The following is a 22,170-nucleotide window of genomic DNA, read 5'->3' on the forward strand; positions in this document are numbered from 1 at the left end:
CCTCTCTGTCTCTGGGAGTTGGTGAACATGCTTGAATTCATCGATCAGTCCCTGGTTTCCTCTGAGCTGCTTCTCATTCTCTAAATGGTTTTTCTGTCGTTTCCAGTTTGATTCAAGCAAAAAATAAAAAATAAAAAAATACATTTATGACAGGGCACTCCTGTCTGTCTGTGACAGCTTGACTCCACACAGGGATGGATTCAGTGGTTTCCTACAGGTTGGGGTGGACTCGTGCAGTCAATTCAGAATGATGAAGTCTGACAAACGAGGGACACTTAACTCATGAGTAAAAGGAACAACGGAAAGCAAGGAAACACAAACAGACCAGAAGCTTCTCTGCACATCATATGCATTTTTGGTTTCACTGCAGAAAGCAGATCTTATTTTTAGCAAATGCTTTTCCTAACAAGTTCTGCAAAGGAAATCCTTAAAACAAATTCTACCTGAACTGAAAGGAGAGAAAGTTAAACTTTTGTGCCTCAATTACCTGTGAATAATTTGACCAATAACTTCTTTTTTAATCTCCACTATAGTCCCACGTATGTAATCCCCTGCTAGGTAGGCTGCACTTGACAGTGTTGTCAGGCCCCACAACTGCTTGCTGCCTTGTTTGTTGAAGGTTCTTGTGTCACTAATGTTTGCTCATATCCTTTTAAGCTTGCCTTGTGTTTGGAGTGGAGCCTCGGCTTTTAGCTGTGCGCACTATATTAAATGTGTGTATTTGTAGACGTGAGCTCAGTTTGCTTTCCCGAACTCCTCCAGGACATCAGCAAAAGCCCACGACCGATGAAGAAGTTCCTGCCTGGCAACAGGAAGAAAGAGCGCAAGCCATCTGATGACGAATTTCAGATGAGAAAAAGTAAGAGTTTCGCTTCAATATTTCTTGTTTAGTTGTAATACAAAAAAAAAAAATCCTTTAACGAATGATCTAAAGCAGGTTTGTCAAACTCAATTGCACAAGGGCCAAAATCCAAAACCCACCTTAGGTCACAGGCCAAACAGGATAAACATTTATTAAACACTCTAAAACTACATTTTTAAAACTTAAAAACCGTAACTTTTTAACATAATATGAACTAGATATATAGTATTAGCTGTAATAATGCTAGTGTGAACGCTGTAAGATGAATGTGGCCGCTGAAGATGCTAGATCTGATAGCTGAAGATGCTGAAATTGATAGCTAAAAACACTGAAGCTGAAACCACTGAAGTTGATAGCCAGCTGAAGTATTAGTTAAATACCAAATTAGTCTAAAGAAAAAAACCCAAAAAACTTAGGTTTGCCAAAACAGCTAGCATGTAGCTGAAAAAATAGCTAAACTTCAAAATAGCAGAAAAACTGAAAAAAGGCATAAATTAGCCAAAAACAGCTATCATGTATATATTAGCCTAACTCCAAAACAGACTAAAACACTTAAAAAAAGCCTAAATTACCCAAAACAGATAGCATAGCTGAAATATTAGTTTAACTCCAAAATAATCTAAAAAAATCTCAGTAAATGCCAAAACAGTCCAAAAAGCTAGCAGGATGCTAATTTTTTAAACTTTAAAAACGTAACTTTTTAACATGATTATGAATAATTTAAAAGACAGGAATATTATTCCAGAATAAACCAACTTAAACCTTAAATAACTTTCAATATTTTACTCTCCATACAAATAGATTTGCCAAAATTGTACAAGTTAGAAATGAGCACAAGATAACATCGGGCCATTAATAACATTAAAATAAAATGGTCTGGAGGGCCGGACATAATTAACCGGAGGGCCGGATGCGACCCCTGGGTCTTGACTTTGACACATGTGATCTAAAGCTAAAATATAAGATTTTAGAAGAATTACCTTCATGGTCACTATTTATTTTGTAAAGCTGTGATGGAAACCGATTTTAAAACATATTCTCCTTGTGTATATTCAGATAATTCCTTCAAAAGGAATCATTAAAGGTGTGAAAAATACAATATAAAACATCAGGTACTCTGATGTGGGAACAGTATAAATGTAAATAGTGATTGTTTATCTTTATCAATTTACAACAGGCAAAAAAAATGAATCACTTCTGATACCGTTGCACAAAGTCAGGCATTTTGCAGGAATTAAGTCTGGTTTTTGAGCCAATTATACCAAAAAGATCAGTCACACGTGGGATGAAACCCAGTCATGAACTGAAACAGAAACTGCTGAGTGGGAGGCTCAAAACTGGGTGAAGATCAGGCAAACTCTGCTACCAGGGTGAAAACAGTTTCATATCAGGATAAGATTGAGCACAGCATTGAGATGCACGGTCGTCAATTCTACTGCATCAGCAAGGTCTCTCCCAGACAAAGTTTTCAAAGCAAACTGGGGTTTCCAGATGTGCTGCTCAAGCTCTTATGAAGAAGCACATAGAAACGGGCGACATGAGGATCGTAGATGCAGTGGTTGGCCAGGCAAGCCAAGTACAGCAGATGAGAGACCAAACAAGCTTATTGCCCTTCAAAAGATGTCAAAGCAATGCAATCATCTCAGAACTGGCAGAAACCAGTGGAACACCAGAGAAGCCAGTTCAGAAGTCTCTTACCGGAAGAGTGGCCGTCAAAAAGCCAAACCTCCAACATGGAATCCAGGCCAAGCGACTGAGGAAAGCAGGAAATCACAAGAATTGGGGTGCAGAAAGAGGACAGCGGAGTATCTAGACCAGGGGCGTCCAAAGTCAGTCCTCTAGGGCGGGTGTCCTCCATGTTTTCCAACCAGCCTACCATTGAAGCTCCTTATTGGCTTAACACACCTGATCCATGTAATCAACAGCAGATAAGACAGACTTTCTGGACCTCTGGCCCTCGAGGACTGACTTTGGACACCCCTTTCCTAGACCGATTGAGTCACAATCTGACATATTTGGCTGTAGCAGTTTGTTGGTCAAAGGGCTGGAGAGCAGAGGAATAATGAGTCTGAAAGCAGTTCCTTGAACAGTTTGGGCTGTATTTCTGCAAATAGAGCAGTTCAGTGGCCTTGTGGTCGAGTGTCCGCCCTGAGACTGAAAGTTCAAAACCAGACTGGGTCATACCAGACTCTAAAAATGGGACCCAGTGCCTCCCTGGTTGATACTCAGCATTAGGGGGTTCGATTGGAGGGAGGGGTTAAACCTCCAAATGGTTCCTGGGCAGCTGTGTCTGCAGCTCACCCCCCCCCCCAAGGGGATGGGTCAAATGCGGAGAGTAAATTTCATTTGTGCTTGACGACTAATGGGACTTCAACTTTAAAGAGGTGGAGATCTAGTCAGGATTAATGGTGTTCTCAATGCTAAAAAGCTCAGGCAGATACTTATACATCAGGCAATACCACCATGTTTGCCTCTTATATGTATTCTGCAGCAGGAGAACTACTGATTAGGAACTGTCTTCAATGGAAAGAAGAGCCAATAGTTCAGGAGGTGATGGTGTGGTAGAGCTCTAATCTCAACATCATGGCAGCAACTCTTCCATGAAGACACTTCTGGTCTGACTTCTCCTCCATGATTGATAAAAAAGAGTAATTCTTACATTTCTGAAAACATTCTTTGCCTGCAGCATTTTTATCTACACCTACCTAGAACTTTTGTACATTTCTGAACATCAAATGGTGCAGCCATAAGCCATGCAATGGCACAGTTTCTAGAAGTTTTTACTTTGAAACGCCCTACAACTTTGGCATACATACTAATATATCTTTATCATTAACAATAACATAAACTGTTAAATTATCAACCTATGTTAGTTCTTGAATAATTGGTTGTTCAGACACCTAAATCCAGAACTCAGCTGTGGAAGGACTTGAAATTGTTATTTTTGCTGCCTTTTTGATCTGACCTGACTCTCCCACAGCAGGACAAAGTCTAGGTCATCAGAAAAGCTGCACTGGCACTGGAATCTTGCCTAGGTTGAGGCTTTGTGGCTGCTGACGGCCTCGTTCAATTCCCAGGGTTCAAATTGATGTTGGTGCTCTGAGCTACACTGCGTTTTCATCCACCAGAGTTACGTGCAGTTTCGTCAGCAGCACAGGCTGATAAATCCTCACGACGTCTAGACATCAATAATTCCTCAGTCATTGCAAACACGCCGATATTAGCTCTGGGACTTCCCCTGAGTCGTAAACCACATGACCGACACCCGCCGCAGAAGCCATGCCTTCTTCTGATGTAGATCTCTGGTCTCGACAGGCATGGCTGCTCTGGAGGAGGACGCTCAGATCCTTCGGGTGATTGAGGCCTATTGCACAGGAGTCAGCCTCCAGACCACCACAGGTCAGAGGAACAACTCCAGGATCTCTATTTAGACTGTACACCTTTAGCAGCAGCTCCCAGCACAACCAAAGCTTTGTTTGTTGCTCTGTGTGTGCAGCAGTGCGGAAAGAGTGCATCCCTCAGGTTCTTCTCCCGGAGGAAGAGAAAATCATCGTGGAGGAAATGAAAAGCAACGGGCAGACGGTCACTGAGGAAAAGTATGGAATTCATGACTCGTTGCAATTGTTGCACTAACTCATTTCTTAAGATTTGTTGACTGATCTTGATTACATCTGTTTAATACAACAAAATGTTTTTTTAAAGAATTCTTTAAAAGGGAAATTTGAGGACGATTACAAAGCGACTGTTGTTGACATTCTGTTGGTTACCTGCAGGAGCCTGGTGGATGCTGTGTACGCTCTAAAGGACGAGGTTCACGAGCTGAAAAAGGTCAGTGTTATTGCTCGTATTTCCATTCTAAAATCCCGGATGGACTGAATTTCATTACAAGCATCATGTTACACTTTTTATTGGCACAGTTGTAGATACCTGAAAAGAAAATTAGGATTGATAGATTTAGTCAATGTGCCTGACCCACTTCTGGCTTCATTTTTATCATCGTGTGGGTGAGATCGTTCAACAGCTCTGTGCTGTAGAGGTTATCCTACAAACGTGTCCTTTGCAGTTTCCAAGAGCAAGTAATGCTACTTATAATGTTTAGTCTTAAAAAACTATGACCATGAACAAGAGTAACATCACTTTGTCTCTTTTTTATGTTGTACACATTGATTGTATAAGAGAACTGGACTGAGTGAGTGTGACATCACCATTGAAAATGACTTACTTCTAGCTCCAACTGAATGAAGTCAATTTAGTCGCCAATTTTTTAGCAACACGGAGGCCGCCATGTTGGAACCAGAAAACATCAGTAAGGAGTGATTGGTCCGAGTCTATTTGAGTCATCGTTTCTATGGCAACTGTTCTGACCAATCAGTAGTGAGCTTGTTGGAAGTCCCAGTGAGATCCAGAGAATTTGTCACAGTGGATAAGAAGGGGATAAGTATGGTGTTAAATTTTCACCAAAAGTCCCCCACAATCATATATCAAACTCCACACATGCAATGAAGATTCCACAAGCACAATTCTTCCTTCATGAGCGCCCCTGTAGTTCTACGCGCTCGTGGAACCACTCCTGCTCGCTCATGGAGGTATTCCTGCGCGCGTAACAACTCCTGCCTGAGTTTGTGTAAAAAAAACAAAAAAACGGAAACCTGCGTGTGATTGGCCACTTGGCCATAACTGGATCCGTTATCCTTTTTTTTCCAGAGTAAAGTAAATGAAAAAAAATTAAAAATGACTTTTTCATATAATTACCATTTTCCAAACTATTAAAGAGAAACCGATACATTCTTTGTGATCCTATTAAAGTATTAAATCAGAAACAGAACACACAAAGAACTTTTAAATTCAATATTTTAAGATTTCTGACACCAAACTACTTCCACTCTACCCATAATGAACATTTATATTGATTTTAAGAGTTCTTTTTCCCATCCAGTAATCAAACACTCTTCTTAGAAAATGAATTTAAACATTCATTATGTGTTTGCTTCATTTTCGATGTTTTTTTATAACAACAAAAATGATTGTTTTTACTGCAAGAGTTTCGAAATGTATAAATAAATAATAAAGCAGTCTTTTTTTAACTATTTTTCTTTTTAGTTTTAATTTGAAAAGCGAATGATACACAGATATTTCTGCTTTTTAATTTTTTTTTCCTTTAATGTTGAATTTCAAACAGGCGTGCCGGAGAAGCTCCACGGGTGCGCAGTCATCCATGAGGGGGTAGAACTAGTTGGAGAGTAAGAATACTTTCACAGGCAAGCAGGAGAGGTCACAGGAGCATTAAGGCCGGTTTATACTTCTACACGATTCGTAATCGCTTGCGTCGCAGTGGTCGCATCGGAGCAGAATCGCTTCAGTCGCATTGGAATGCTGCACCTGCTGGTGACGTCACCACGACTGAAATGTTACACCCGGAGTGCAATCGCAGGTAAATCGCGTCATTTAACTTGAATTTATTTCAGCGATTAGAGGACGCGACTACGCAGAAAACTCTGTCCAGAAAAATATCTTTTAGCACTAAAAATGATGAAAGTTACTGAAGAAGTTAAGAAATACAGAACTTCACACACAGAGAGAGACAGAGAGTGGACAACTAGATAGAAAATACAGGAAGGTACTGAAAAAATATGTGGAGTTCAAAATACACTCATGGGGACTTTGGTGGGAATTTAATGCCATAGATAAGGAAGAAGCTGTCTAAAGAAGGAGGGGGAGGAGCCACTCTGTCCAGTTCTCAAATGCAGTCTATGGTTGTAAAGCTTCTTGTGCCGTAAACTTGTATTAAAAATGAAAATTATTTTTAAAATGAGTTGGAAAAAGAAGCTTGACATAATCTGCTGGCGTTTTGCTGACTCGTTATAGTTCTGCTAAAACCAACAAATAAAAAAATATCTGAAACTGTATTATGAGCTGCACCAACCACAAAATGAGTCATAAAACAAAAGAGGATTTCTCAGTTGGCTTTATCGGTGAGTAGTAGTGAGATTTTTGAGAAAAAGTAAAAACTGTGGTTTTCTCTAAAGCAATTGTTAGAAAGTGCTTTGCAACACTGATCTGACTCCTCAAATGTTCTCCAGGAGAATAAGTGGATGAAGCAGTTCCTGGAGGAGGAGCAGAAGTCTCGCAAAGAGTTGGAGAGATTAGTCCGGAAGCTGTCCAAGCAGCAGAAGAACGACTGTGCTTGGGAGGACGGCGGCCACTAAACCCCTGCAGCCTCTCGTCTTTGTTCTTTTTGCTTGCTTGAGAGCAGGCTTTGGGGCGCCGGCGTGTCATTTCTCGTCTATGTTGTGTCTTCACATTTCAGTCACCGATCAGAAGCAGAGCGCCGTTGCTGCTGCGATGACGACGCTTGGGACTGTTTTCCATCTGGACTTTGTCTGAACCTTCTGTCGGTCCTTGCTCTAGTCCAGCTGAGTCGGAGCTCACCATTCTTCCACATCTGTAAAACTGTCAGTCCTGGTGGCAACTGTGAACTCCCCCCAGTGAAAGGAACAAACTCGGATATCCTCGAAACTTTTCATCTGGAAGCAGCAAAGATAAAGAGACCGTCACTCCTGCCCGGTGTTTGATTACATCCGCTTCCGTCACAAAGAGGACTAATAATCTCCCTTTCAGATTATGACAATCACTTTCACATTTGTTTTTTTTTTCATGTTCTCCCCAGCAGGGAATTGAAACTGTACTGCGTTCATTAATATGTTGGGCTTGTGATTTTTTTTTTTTTCCCTTTTGCTGTCGACGTTGGCGTCTCACATGTTCATGTTTCAGCTGGTGAGTGCCGCACTGAATCCCCTCTCAAAGCGCAGACATTGACTGTTTATTTAAAAACTGCATGAATGTATAGCCTTTGACTTCTGCATCAGAAATCTAGAAATCAGCATATTTAGACGTAGAAACCAAAGCAATCAGGGACGCATCAAATTAACACAAGAAAGACTTCTCTCCGTTATTACAAATGGCACATTCTTGTAATGATAAATATTATTCAATATATGTATCATTTGAGCATATATGAGTACGGCCTTGCTTTGTTTGAGATATTTAAAGAAAAATATCTTTATTTATTGTTAACCCAAGTGTTTAAAAGTGGTGTTAGCTTTATAGATTTAGACAGCTGCCTTGAAATTTGACTTTTTTTTTAAATTAAAAATATGTTTGTAAAGGCAGAAAATAGTAAAAACGTGCTTATCAGTCTATCAAAGTGAGAGATTTCTATGTTTGCGTGGAGTAGTTTTCAAATGTCGAAGTGCCTCCAACAGAGGTCAATAAACGGAGCGTTTAAGACCGACGGGACTGTATGCATAAATGGATTCTGAAAAAGAAAAAGAAAAAAAAGCAACAAAAGTCCGGGCTTTGCATGCTTTTCAACATGCGTCCTCTGTCTGAGGAACCGCAGCGGTACGTTTCCTCACGAGCGTGTGCACTGTCGATATCCTATCTATTTATGCTGCACTGCAGAGCAGCGGTGAATGTAGAAATGCAATAAGTGACTGCTTTAGGGACTGATCTGATTTAGTCAAAGCGGCAGATCAGATTTGGAGAACTTGCAATAATAATATGAAAAACTATCAGAAACAAGACAGTCAGATGAGATGTTTGCTTTTATTCAATCAGGAGACTTAAGTTTCCTTGTAAAGCCAGTGAGGTTCCCTGTTCCAGCTGGTGTGGTTTTTATGTCTACAAAAACATCAACAGAAAGTTCTACAAAAACCTGTTCTGGTTTGTCTGCAGAGACAATTCTCCAGTTTGCTTTTGAGCCTCACATAAATCCGTTGGGGACCTTCAGTCCACATTCAGATGTTTCTTCAAGGTTTTTACTGCTAACCAGTTGTATCATTGTGGCTTTTTTTTTAATTTTGTAAAAAGTGTTCAGTCAACAGCGCTCACTGTTATCTTTAAAATTCCCTCCATGGAGCACTTACTGGTGAGACGTGGTTAAACGCCCACTCATCTGATGCTAAATCCCCAGACCACTGTGTTGTTTTCCTCTTCTGAAAGATAGCTCTATGCAATTCTTTTTTGCAATACTGTAATGCAAAGTCTTTTTCTAGATATCCTGTACTTTTCTGTTTGGTATGGTCATTCTTTTATTAAAAGTTTATTATGACAACCCTAGCTTATGCTTTGTAGTCAGTTCAAACCAGAGGTGGGGAAAGGGGAACAATCCACGTTTGCAGTGGAAATCCTCAAAGATGATCTTTTCCATGCTGCTCTCAGCAGCAGGAACTCACAGTCAGTTTGCTCTCAGGAAACCTTCTGCAGGGTGGAAGAAATGACTAAAGAGCATCCTGTGAGGCTGCGTCTGCATCTACACACCTCCAGGATTTCACACCTTCCGTTTTGTCGAATTCTGAATCATGTGAAGCATCAGCTTGAGGTGCAAGCTTCCCCTTTGATCAGCTTTAAAGTCAAACTTTTGGGTTAGTAGTGGAACCCCTAATCATAGCCGCTAAAAACATGATCGTAATGATTGTTCTGAGTGCTGTTCACGTGGCTGATAAATTCAACACTTTTTCTTAAACCAGACACAGCACAGCAGCTGTCCACGGTTTCTCCCAGCCTTTAGGAATAAATGAGTGTTTGCCTCAAAGAAGAAAATGAGAGGATGTCTGCTGTAGGAGGTCAAACTTTCCCTGATGACAAAGCACAGAAAATTTACATTTTATACAGGAAAAGTTTCTGTCTTCTAAGTTAAAAATAAAATATTTTTAGATTAAGGAAAAAAAAATGTGGTTTTTGGTTTGTACTTTTCAGGATATCTTTAGTGCTTCTATTACGTTTTGAGCTCATTTTAATATTTTGTTCTTTAGAAATTAGTATTTTTTAAAATACCTCTATAGATGATTGATAAGGCCAGAAGGACTGTTCTTTGTTTTTTTTTATTTACTTCATTTCAAATATATATTTCTTTATAAATAAAAGCCGCATACAAGTAGGGCGAACTTTGAGGGCAGCATTTCTGTGCAACCTAACTTACAAAAAAGGGGTTGCAAGTCCTAAATGTTAAACATTTTGTGTCTATCCCTTGATTACGATGCAAATTGAGATAAAAAAAAAAACAAAATAAATATTCTAAAATCACAGCAGAAAAAACGCATTCACTTTGTATCAATAAATACAGAAAAGAACATTTACAAAACAAAAAAAAAGCATTATTTAATAAATTATAAATTTTTTTGTAGGTGTTCCTTGTAAATCCAAGTCCTCCATCTCTGTAGGGTCCAGCACCTCAGCTTAGGTCCACATTTGTGCTCCTACAATTGAAACATCCCAAACGTTGTTGCACCTTCATCGTAGTCTACCAGTGAGAGGTCCTGCACCCATACGCTCAGTTGATTTCCTCTCTTTAAAGAGAGCAGGTCTTCCATTGTGATCGTGCACATCTGAGGGTTGGACGCACTGTAGTTCAAGCTGCAGTAAGCCTTCACCTTATCCTCCTCTTCCTTGCTCTCACTCTGCCTCAGCTTGATTCTGCCGACCAGCGGTTTCATTAAGCCCTTGGAAAACGAGAACGTCACCCTGGAGAAAACGTGGTAGTCGCCCGGCTCCAGAATGGTCACCCAGTGCTCTTTGTAGAAGTTGATCTTCTTGACAGTGGAGTGAGTCTTTTTCCACTGGAGATAACCCGCTAAAAAAAAAATTAAGAAAAGTTCCTGTTTTAATCCTTTTCAAATGTTTATTTTTTATCAAATACAAATAAATAAAGGCCTTACGTTCTTTGATTCTTGTATAGTTTCCCATAGCAATCATACGTGCCAAAGCTCTGCTGGATGTTTCTAGTTCTTCTGAGGGAGGCAGACCAGCTTCAAATAAAAAGAAAGAACCATGAATCAGACTCATTAGATGAGACCAATCTGTGTTTTTTAATGTATAGACTTAATCTGGAAAAGAAAGGTACCTATTGCTTGAGCCGAGGGACCTCTTTCCTGTTAAAGAAAAATTAGAAAAATTATGCATTATTTGAAAAAATATATATTTTACTCTATTTTAGATTAAAATTAATAATATTACCCCCTAAAACAAAAGTAAAAAAATATCACCCCATTGGCAGATTTTCTATGCAAAATAATCTGCTAATTGGGTAAAAAAAAATTATTTTAAGGGAAAAGTTCTAGTCACCAAGACAAGTTTTCTCAAACTAAAAGATTATTTTTCTTCCAAGACAGAAAAAAACGTTTTTTTTTCTAAAATTGGTGTCTTTTCACTTTCTTAAGATTTTGCAGGGCAGTTGTAGAGTGATTTGAAAGCATGCTAACTCAAGAATATGTTTTATTTTGTCCCTATAAACAGGAATAAACTGCATAAAAAGAGGTTGTAGAATAAAAAAAATATCCTAAAAGTTTAAAGTTCAGCTTAAATCCAATTTTAAAAACTTGTAGTCTCAACTGATCTAAATGGAGAAACAGTTCAACAATTCATGACTTCAAAAAATAACTTACAGCTTCTTTGTGGTTATTTTTGTTGTTGTTGTTGTAGTAAATAAATAGAAATCCTCCTACAGCGATGAAGAGCAGCAGCGTCACCACACAAACTAAAAAGCGAATTAGATGTTTGTTGCTGCCCGATGATGGAAGCGGCGCCGGGATGAGGAATGGCTGAGGCCTGCCGAGGCGCGGGGGCACCGGCGGCGGAGCCATGCTGGTCTGATAAGTGTTGATCATGGTGGAGAAGAGCGCTGACACCTAGACAGACCTGGCGTTGGTGACATCCCATGCACCTTTGAGCAAAAGCTCTCTAGCAACTGAGTTTGTATCTACTTCCGGGAAGCTCTGTCACTTCTGTTGACTGCACGCATGTGAAATACCTCGCCGCATCCTTCACTTCCTTGATGGTGCTGATAAGTTTTCATGTGGTGTTTTGTGCTTAAGCTGAAAGCTTTTTAGCTTTTTGGTGAAACTAATATGATAATATTGTATGTTGGAAACGTTGGTTCAAAAGACTCAGATGTGCAAAGAACCATGATGGCTTAAAACATGAACTTTTGTGGTTCAGAGAGCTGCAATTGGTTGCTCACGAGTCTCACGTAGAACCTGACCCAACACCCACCTGGCCTTATTTCTAGCCAAGCCACTCTCAATCAGTGCCTTAGCTTATTTTCCATTTCTGATGCTCAACTTTTTACAAACTAATGTGATTCATCCAGACCAACCATTTCTAACAGTTAGTCATTATTCCACATCAATGTTGGATGCTTTAAATATATATATATATATATATATTTTGTATTAATTTAAAATGTTTTCACACCTTTCTCAACACCACACGTCTGACAGAAATGGAGTCACTGTGAAGAAGGTGAGAAGCATATTTCATTCAAACCTGCATCAACTTCCTTCCCCTGGTGGTTGGATAGATATTCGGTTCGTAAACATTTTAAGAGTGCAACATGAACATTTTCTATGAATATTTTACTTTATTTAGTTGATTAAAGTAACCTTTTATACATATATCTACAAATAAAACACCCCTCTCATCCTCCGCGGGTGGTTTCTCCTCCAAGCTCGGATCCACTACCAGAGGCCTTGGAGCTTGAGGGTCCTGCAGTATCTTATCTGTTCCTAGCACTGCACTTTTCTGGACTGAGATCTCCAAGGTCTTTCCAGGGATCTGCTGTAGCCACTCCTCCAGTTTGGAGGTTACAGCCCCGAGTTCTCCAATTACCACAGGCACCACTGTCACCTTCATCAGGTCCACAAATGGACTAGATACACACACATATATATATATATACCATAATTATTTGATTTTTCTTTTGCTGGTATACTTATTTCACAAATAGTTAAATCCTTCAAATGAATACTACTTTTTTTTCACAAGTCACACAGTTTTTTGGAAAAAAAAAAATAATTCCACAAAACCTGTGAGAGAAATGATTGCAATAAATATCTGGATGAACTTTTTAACACTTACAGGCCCGGGGAGTGTAGAAAATACATTCCCGTTTATAAACAAGGTAGAAAAAAAAATAATTTTCAGTGCAACCTTGCTGTGACAGTAACAAGGAATTACAAACCTCTGAGCTAGGTTTACAGCCATTCTTTTTTTAGCAATTGCACATGAAAAAAAATGAAGGTACTGCAGTTACAGTGTCTGCACAGTAGAGGAGAGTCAAGAGCATGGACCTTACATGGGGTGTAGTGGACATGCAAAATGTGCTGGCTGGTGAGCGTTGGGTCTGTAGGGTCACTGAGGGGTAGAGGAGAAGAAAAACAAAGCACCTGTAAAACTGTGATGGAGTACAGGAGACCCAGTAAGCCAGAATTCATCGTGACCATAAATCGTTCTATTTCGCTGCAAGCTGTGAAGGGAGAATTAAATGAATGGCAGCTGTTCATCATCAAACTATTAGTTCTATCAGCTCACCTGGCTGTTGAAGAAGACGTAGATAACTGGGTTAACAACCGTGATGAACTTGGCCAGGATGGACGGGATGACACTAGTTAATGGAGTGACTAGTCCTTTCCTACCAAAGGTGGACATCAGAGCCACGATGCCATAGGGCATCCAGCACAGTATGTAGCAGGACGCCATGGAAACCAAAGTGAGGTGCTCTCTACACTGATCTTACCCACCTGAGACAAGAAGAGAGGAACGACAGTGAAGCTGCTCAGTGTTTCCCTTGACTGTCAGCATTTACGTTTGTTCTAAAGCTGATCTCTAGTTATTAGTTGAATCATGTGGCTAAAACAGTTGCACTAAGTTTTCTTAAGGTCTAGAGCCTTTCAGTTAAAGAGAAAAACTGTACCTGGAGGTCAGACTGAAGACAGATGGCTTGAATATAGTTTCTATGGGTTTTGAGTGTTTCTGTGAATGTCTGGAGTTTATTGTTTTATTTTTGTTTTTGTTTACCTTTCGGCACATCACTTGTTTGCACAGGTGGTTTGGCAGAGCATTTTAAACCGGATGCCCTTCCTTCCTGACACAACTTAGGTGGGAGAACCAGGCCTTCAATGGGCCCAACGGCATATTTTTCAACTGCTCCAGATTCACAACATTTTGAATAAAGAAATACTTTGAGATGCAGTTTTAATATTTTTTTCTTTTTTAATGCCCTCCATTGGAAAAATGCCACAAGATCATGCTTTTCATCGGAATGGGTCTCAAAATAGCCGTTTAGCAAAAAAAAAATATATAATAAATAAAAATAAGTTTTTCTAATTCAGATTTGAACCCTTTGACACCCGAGCTCCAGTATTTATGTTATTTGATTTACTGTAACTTTTCAACCGTTAACATGATCAAGAATTACATTGATCGCATTAACGGCTAAAAAGTTACACTATGTTAAAGACTTTGTGTTTAGGCGTCACTGGTGACGCCTCAAGTGTTAAAGTCCCCCTTTGACAATTTAAAAAAAAAAAAAATCCCCATTAGTGTTTTAATTTTGATTATAAAGTTTCTAACCAAAATCCCACAATGTAAATCTTAAAAAGACATTTTTCATGTTGATCTGAAGCCTCTGTTTCCAAAATCTCCTTTGAGGGGGCGTGGCTTTTGGAACTGAGCTGAGTAGCTCCACCCCTGATTCCTCCCTGTCTGATTGCAATGGCTTTTTGTCTCAGCATAAATCTTCACAGCTGCTACATAAAAATGCCTAGTAATATCGGTAATGTCCAGCCGTATGGTTCTGAAGTCAGCTGGGACGCAAAAGTCAAGAGCTTCCTCCAAAATCCTGATTCTTTCTCCTTCCAGTTCACCAAAGACTCTTTTAGCTAATTCTCCAATGTTTATTGACATTGCTGTGATCAATACATTCAATCATTGGTTTCTCAGAGTTCTTGATAAAATAATGAAAGCGAACATCAAAATGCTCTTTCATTGATTTACAATCCTTTCCAACTGAGCTGCCGTTCACATCACATCACATCAAGAAGCTCCGTGGAGTCTGGTGGAAATTTTCCAGCGTTCTCAGTCCTGCTACAATAAGTATTGTATGAAACTCACACATCATTAATTCAAACAGAGCCTGTCTGCAACAATTTGAGAGAGATTTTAAAGGTACTAAGATACTTGTTTAGCGCTTTCTACCTTCCTTCGAAGGCCCAAAGCGCTCCACAGTCACAAACCCATTCACACACATATTTACACACTGATGGTGGCTCTGCTGGGGCCAACCTTCCACCAGAGGCAATTTGGGGTTCAGTGTCTTGCCCAAGCACACTTCGACACATGGACGGCTAATGCAGGAATTTGAATCCACAATCTTCCAATCAGGAGTCAACTGCCCTACCGCTGCACACACATGCATGTTAAAAACTCAAAAAACATGATTTTTTTCAGAGGGGGGTTTTACAGGGTTAATTCTGTCGTTCAAAGCTTTTCTTTTTAATAACCAATTCACTCTTTGTTGCGTTCTGGTGCTACTTAGATACTAACTATTAATGGATATTAATAGATTACTAGATTAATGGATCTCCTTAATGTGTTTGGGGGAAAAGGCTGATGTTCTGATACCATAAACCACTACAAATGTATTCTTCATTTGTGTTTTGTCTCTGTATTTTGTTTGTTAGCTCTGCAGAACCATCAGTCCAGAATGACAGGAATTGTAAGTTAAATACTTTGTCAACCTCCATTCTTTGTGCTGTTTGGCTGAACTACAACTTCTGCTTTTGCCATTTTGTGATTCTTTCTGCATCTCTTGGTTTCCTGCTGATAAACATTTAACCCTTCTTTAGCAGAGAACAGGGTGAAGTCTTTGTGGAGAAAGTGAGAAAAAAACATGCATTAACTTACAGCTGCTTATAACATTTCTTTGGTGCCATCTACTGTAAGCATATAATATGACAATGGTTATTTATCTATCAAAATGACAAAAGATAGTTTAGAATTTCTCCAGTTCTGATCATCTGTGAAGCTTCAGGTTTTCCCTAAGTTTCAAAACAAGCTAAAACATTCTAACTTGTTGGAATTACAGTATCAAAACTGTTTAAGAGTTTAGCACTATGCTAAATAGGGATTTTGCTGGTGATTGTTGCAATCTTTTTGTGTACCAAGGCATCCTGTTTGTCAGGATATCAATGTAGTTTCTTCAATATTGTTTTAAACAACTCTCCACAAAGACAATTATTTATAGGACTAATATTATTTACATAAAATAGAGTCAAAACATTGTAGGAATAACATAATGTCCTCTGCTAATCAGTGAACAAAGCACAAAGCTCAGGCCTTCGGGCAAATCAAAGGAGCTGCTGTATTTTTTTTTCTCCTGATATGATAAAGCTTAGATGTGCTCAATTAACCTCACATCATATTAAGCAAACTAATAAAATGCTGCCTGTCATCTTAAGAAATATTGATTTTCTACTGTCTGCAGTCTGCTTTCGATCACCACCCTGATGCTATTTTCAGCAAAAAACAGAAAATCCTCATAAAGAGCTTTATTCAAAGGCAACATGCTCTGTCACACGCAGACATGTTCTAATTAAGGTTAAAAAAAATCCACCAAAGAGTGACATGATTTGTAGGTAGACACAAACACATACTGCTGTTCACCTTGTTATGCAAATACCCAAGAGCTAATCACAAGCAGACACGGTTGACAGGCAAAAGTTCAAACTAAGAGTGAGCAGAAATTTCTATTTAGATTTTTGAATGGATGTTCTTGAGGGAGTCTCATTCAATGGTGAGGACAGCCCCAAGCAAAAAGTAGCTTATTTGATTTAAAGGGGCCTTTACCATGAAAATTTTACTTTTTGAGGTTTTAAATGCATTATGCTGTTCATTCCTCACTATAAAAAGCCCAAAGCGGTATTTTGATCCATTCACACGTTTCTGAGTAATCCTCTAAAAACATGTGCTGTCTGCAGCAGCCCCTCCCATACCCAAGAAAATGTGCTGACGTAAGCTTGATGCCAACCGTTCCCTCCAGGAAAAGTCTGCTCTGACAGCCCCGTCCCCACACTAGCAACAACACTCAGTTTCTCCACAGAGCTAACAATTACTAAAAACTTTTATTTTAAATGCAGAATACCGCACATCTTCCAATTGTGTCCAGTATTCAATAAATTCCAGCTCAAACAGGTGTTTGTTATCACCCCCACCCACCCCCCGCTCAAACCCCCAGTCCGGCACAGTCCTGCAGGAGCCGCGTGTGTGTTGTAAGGCAGTGTAATGATGGCCGGGCCTACTAAAGACAGATTTATGATATGTGCATCCGGATCCATCTTTAAAGAAGTTTGGATTATTTTTGTAGGAGAAATACAGACATACTGCCACAGATTCTAGGATGACGACATGAAGTGGACAGCACCAACACACAGCGGCTGGCGGAGCTTCATAAATCAAGCTGTTTTACTTCCAGGTAGGAAATAACTCATGAAAAATAACTCATATTTTTAGTGGTCCAAAGGTAATATATGATCATATGTATTGATATTTTTTTATTCCAGTTTCGTGTCACGAGTAGCAGACGTGTCTCCAACTCTCCTCAACTCTTTTAAAGTCTTTTAAAGTTGCTCTCAAGCGACTTTGATAACCAAGCTACTGCAAAACAGATACTGCAACTTTGAGAGTTCGACATGGCACCAAAGAAAATTTTGAAGCCGATTTGACAAAGCTCAAAATTGTGCTTGCTGATATTCAAGCTAAGCTAACTATCATGCTTTCATGGATGCCAAGATAACAACACTATTGAAGCTTGAGGCTAAGCTATAATTGCTGTTACAACTCGTGGAAGATTTTCGACAGGAAAAGGCACGTAACGAACAATGAGATAATCGCTAAGATCTCCTGGAGAGAAGAATGAACGATGTGGATCAACAAGTACGAATGAACAATGTTATTCTCATGGGGCTTCGACTACAACCCCGGGCTCGGCCTGCTGCTACCAACGTTAGCAGAATCAGATTTGAGTTTTTCTTGCGTCTAAAGCGATTTCCGTGGGCCTAAATACTGTTGAAGTCTGTCATCCCTTTTTTTCGGAGAAAGAACATGGATGAACCAGCAATCCTGATCAGGTTTGTGAATTAAAAGCACACGATAGTTCTGATGAAACAACGCAAGCACCTGAAGGGTACTAACTTAATGATCATCTCTCAAAATATTATGCTGATCTGGTGAAGCACGCAAGGCTCCTATGAAAGAGGAAACAGATCCACAGTACGTGGATCCAGAATTCCAGAATCTTCGTCAAACCTCTTGGACCACCGGACCCCTCTGGAAATACTGAACTTTAACTGTCCCAGAAGTGGATGCTTGTTATACTTTTTTGAGAAATAACTAATCGGATGATCAACCCTTTGTTTATCCTGCTGCAAAAGAATAGCGCCAGCTCTACTTGCACATGCATCGACCTCTATGGCAGACAGTTATTGAAATGGCCCAATAGAAGAACCTTGAAGGATATGTTGACTTCACAAGCCTCCAAAATCAAGTCTAAAGGGAGTCTGTGAAGAGAGGCTTTGAGCTCACCCTGATGGTCGTGAGTGAACCGGTGAGGGCAAGTTGACACTCATCAGTTCATTGTTCCTAAAAATATCGTTTCTGACCGGGACCATAGTTTGTATCCACCTTCTGGAAGAAATTTATAATCTCTTGGGAATAAAGGTCATTCTGAGTTCAGGGTTTCATCTACAAACCAATGGCCAGTTGGAGCGCTACAATCAAGATCTGGAAATGACATTGTGGGCCATGTGTTCCAAGAGTCCCCCCACTTGGTCAAGTCATTTCCCTTGGACAGAATATGTCCATAATTCTCTAGTCAACTCTTCTGGCTTTTCTCCCATCCAGGCATCTTATGGCTACCAGCCCCCACTCTTCCCCCATCAAGAGGGCTTGGCGTCTACTTCAGGACTTGCTGCCTTAAACCGATGCTGCCAGCACCTTTGGAGGACGTTTCGTGCTTGGTTGCTGGAAAACCAGGACCGGTTGACCATTGAAATGGCACAACAGAAGAACCTTAAAGAATATGTTAACTTCACAAGCCTCCCAAATCAAGTCTAAAGGAGGTCGGTGAAGAAAGGCTTTGAGTTTACCCTGATGGTCATGGGTGAACCCGGTCTGAGCAAGTCGACACTCATCAACTCATTGTTCCTAACGGAGCATTACTTAGCAGAATATACTGGACAAGCCCCAATTTATGTTATGCCCCCAATTTACTCCGTCTATGGTCTTGAAAAGGACACAACACAAAAGTTGAGGCTCCATTTCCCCTCAATCTCAAAGGTCAGAATACATAAGGCAGATTAAAATAACATCTAGAGCAGGGGTCTTAAACTCAATTCAGCCGGGGGTCGCTGGAGGCAGAGTCTGGGTGAGGCCGGGCCGCATCCGGATTTTCACAAGAAAATCATTGATAAAACATTCCAATGTTCTCAAACATCTTTATTAAAAATAATTGTTTTTTAAAAATGAATTTAATAAAATAAATCATTAATAAATAAAATAATAACAATGACCAAACAGCAGATACAGACGACTGAAGAAACCACATATTGACTGACTAGAGCATTGTTTCTCAAATGGTGGCGCGCCCCCCTGGAGGGAATGTGAATAAAAACATGTTTACATTAGTTATGGATATTGTGCATAATCCTACATCTTCTTCTTCTTTTCCTTTCGGCTTTTCCCTTCAGGGGTCGCCACAGCGAATCAGTTTCCTCCATCTAAGCCTGTCTTCAGCATCTTCCAATCTAACACATAGAGTTGATAATAAATTAAATAGCAAAAACAACCTGAAATGCATTTGGTAGCAGAAAGAGCCGCAGTTTACAGTGAACAAATGAAAAGAACTGAATCTCTGAGAAAAGCCAGAATTCATCACTACTGTGGAGGGAAACAAGAAAAGACTTGTTTTTACTTTGTCTGAAAGTTTTGGAAGGATTCTAAAAGAAAAAAAAGAGAGAACAATTAATAAAACAGATTTTTTTAGAATTTTTTTATTATTATTATTCTTTAATGATAATAAAAGTACAACATTTTTAGGAAATATACATTTAACTTGAGCAAATTAACTGATACTAGTGAGATTTACAGCAGAAAGTTGGTGGGGGGGTGAGAGAAAACAATTGAGATTTATATATAACGACTCAAACCTGCTAGCTTACATGTGAGCTCTATTGTTTGTCACAAAACAGCTACCATAGTTTGTATTCTCTGGAAGCAAGGGGTGTACATTGAGCATGCATACAAAGCTACAAGATAGAAGAAGAAAAAGAAATTCATCCTGTCCCGTTGTCAATGAAGGCAAATGTTTTAGTGCACTTCAGATTTGACAAATCCTGGGGTAAGGAGCTTGACATGACATATGCAGTGTGCAAAATCTGCAAAATGAAAATCAAATGTTTCAGGAAAGCTTCAAATGCTCGCGCCATAACCTGGAGCCTAAAGAAACAGAGCAGCGACAGATTCAAGCTCCTGACCAGCGCACACTCCATTTCACAAAACTTTCACCAAACTCTGAACGGGCAAAACGGATAACCACACCCATTGTCTGTTTCATTTCGAAAGACCTTTGTCCCTACATTGCTGTGGAAAATGCAGGCTTTAGAGTCAGGCTAAATACGATTGAGCTGAAGTACATCATACCATCACGTCACTTTTTTACAGAGAAAGCCATACCTCAACTTTATGAGGAGACGAGCAAAAGTTAGGAAGCCCTTACCAAAGTCCACAGAGTTGCTCTCACCTGATGCCTGGACTTCCACATCAACCTACTCTTTTGTCACCTTCACGTCTCACTACATCACAGAAACCTGACAGCTCTAGTCCCGTGTCCTACAAACACACGTCATGTATGAAAGCCACTCAGCCACGAATGATGTTCCATGTTCTAAAATAAAATAACATTGTGCCTATTAAATTAGTCCTCAACGCTTTTAAAAGTTGACGTAGTCGCGACAGATCGACTAATCGTGGCAGCCCTAGTGAAGATGACCCCAATCTTACATTAATCTCCCATGACAAATGTGCATTTGAGGTTTTTACATGCCAGTGGACTTTCTAAAAGTCCTTATTTTTTCGTCATGTAAAGTTTTACATTGGTTTATTTCCCTTTAGTTAAAAGAGAAAGTGCCCAGGACACAATTTGGCAGATATACAGTAATGTGCATTTAAAATGACAGTTTTTTTTGCTGATCACCACTAGCTCCATGGAGAAATTGGGTGTTAGACTGGGAGTAGGCAGTCAGAGCACACTCTTTAAGGGGTGGTTCTCAATCTGTGACATCAACACGTGAGAACCTGCTCATTTCCGTGGGCATGGGAGGGGCTGCTGTCAAGAGCGCAGGTTTTAAGAGAATAACTCAGAAATGCGTGAACAGATCAAAATACTACGTAGGGTTGTTTATGGTGAGGCATGAACAGTATAATGCACTTAAAAACTCAAAAGGTTGTTTTTTTTTCATATAATGACCCATTGACGACTTTTTAAATTCCCGCTGCTAATTTTGCATTTTTGAAATTTCCCTCAAGTGGATTTTGTGCACAGGTGAGTAAAGGATGGAGCACGACGCTGGGTTCACACAGCACATGGAAACACTGCAGAATGGAGACCGCATCCATTAGGCGCCCTTGTTAACCAATGGTGTAGTTCACACCATACACAAAGCTCTGCAGTCCTCCACGGCCCGCTCCCGCAGTGCATCGATCGTTTCGGTGTCTGGTCTCTATGTTTTGTGTGAGCTGCGAGCAATCCGCAACTATCTGGCTGGAAGTTACGCCAAGAAACACAAGAAAATCCAGTCATTTTTAAAAAATAAACAATTTTTCACAGAAAAATACCACTACTGGGGTGGCCGTGGTGCAGCGGTAGGGCGGTCTACTTCTGATCGGAAGCCAGCGGGTTCGACTCCCGCCTTGCCTGCCCATGTGTTGAAGTGTCCTTGGGCAAGACACTGAACCCCGAATTGCCTCTGGTGGGAGGTTGGCGCCAGTGTTCGGCAGCGGAGCCACCACCAGTGTATGAATGTGTGTGTGAATGGGTGAATGGGTCTGTGACTGTGAAGCGCTTTGGGCCCTTGAAGGAGGGTAGAAAGCGCTATACAAGTATACACCATTTTTACTGACAAATGCCACATGTGAGTATTGGAATTAAGACTGACCAGTAAATTGAGAGCTTTGTTTTCTTTCTCAGCTTCACCACAACAGACCAGAACAGCAACCGCTTAACAGCAAACAACGCACCGCTCCAACTGTCAGTCTTACGCTCCAATCTTCCCTCACTCGTGAATAAGACCCAAAGATACTTGAACTCCTCCACCTGGGGCAGGAGCACTCCACAAAACTAAGAGGACAAACTCTAAGAACCCCCAACTTAACGTGGTGAAGGGATTTGAGATCTCAAGTGATGCCAGAAGCTAAGCTGT

General features: G+C 40.1%; 2 protein-coding genes across 5 annotated transcripts in view; one reads left to right on the top strand and one right to left on the bottom strand.

The window, feature by feature from the left end:
- Nucleotides 1-8,980, top strand: part of arhgef6 (Rac/Cdc42 guanine nucleotide exchange factor (GEF) 6) — a 34,791-nt gene extending 25,811 nt beyond the window's left edge. For 3 of the 4 annotated variants that reach the window (XM_024283395.2, XM_024283397.2, XM_024283398.2), the window contains 5 exons: nt 763-859; nt 4,178-4,261; nt 4,359-4,458; nt 4,636-4,690; nt 6,943-8,980. In XM_024283395.2, coding sequence (XP_024139163.1) covers nt 763-859; nt 4,178-4,261; nt 4,359-4,458; nt 4,636-4,690; nt 6,943-7,068 — 462 coding nt within the window. In that variant the 3' untranslated portion in view covers nt 7,069-8,980. The remainder of the gene's footprint in view (nt 1-762; nt 860-4,177; nt 4,262-4,358; nt 4,459-4,635; nt 4,691-6,942) is intronic. The other variant, XM_024283396.2, reaches the window with a different exon arrangement.
- Nucleotides 8,981-9,733: 753 nt separating this feature from the next.
- cd40lg (CD40 ligand) lies at nt 9,734-12,560 on the bottom strand. The gene is made up of 4 exons (XM_024283399.2): nt 11,305-12,560; nt 10,764-10,791; nt 10,579-10,668; nt 9,734-10,493 (listed from the first exon to the last, which is right to left on the bottom strand). Exons 1-4 carry the CDS (start codon nt 11,524-11,526, stop codon nt 10,120-10,122), a joined length of 714 nt encoding a protein of 237 aa, XP_024139167.1. The 5' UTR covers nt 11,527-12,560; the 3' UTR covers nt 9,734-10,119.
- Nucleotides 12,561-22,170: the final 9,610 nt, after the last annotated feature.

This window comes from Oryzias melastigma, linkage group LG10 (assembly GCF_002922805.2).
Source record: "Oryzias melastigma strain HK-1 linkage group LG10, ASM292280v2, whole genome shotgun sequence".
Classification (NCBI taxonomy): domain Eukaryota; kingdom Metazoa; phylum Chordata; class Actinopteri; order Beloniformes; family Adrianichthyidae; genus Oryzias; species Oryzias melastigma.

Bases quoted from the DNA above. Each gene is read 5' to 3' on its own strand.
- cd40lg (XM_024283399.2), bottom strand. From the start codon at position 11,526: ATGATCAACACTTATCAGACCAGCATGGCTCCGCCGCCGGTGCCCCCG. The intron at 10,792-11,304 runs GTAAGTTATTTT...TTTCTTTAACAG, and splicing joins AAAATAACCACAAAGAAGCT to GAAAGAGGTCCCTCGGCTCA. The intron at 10,669-10,763 runs GTACCTTTCTTT...TTTTATTTGAAG, and splicing joins TCCCTCGGCTCAAGCAATAG to CTGGTCTGCCTCCCTCAGAA.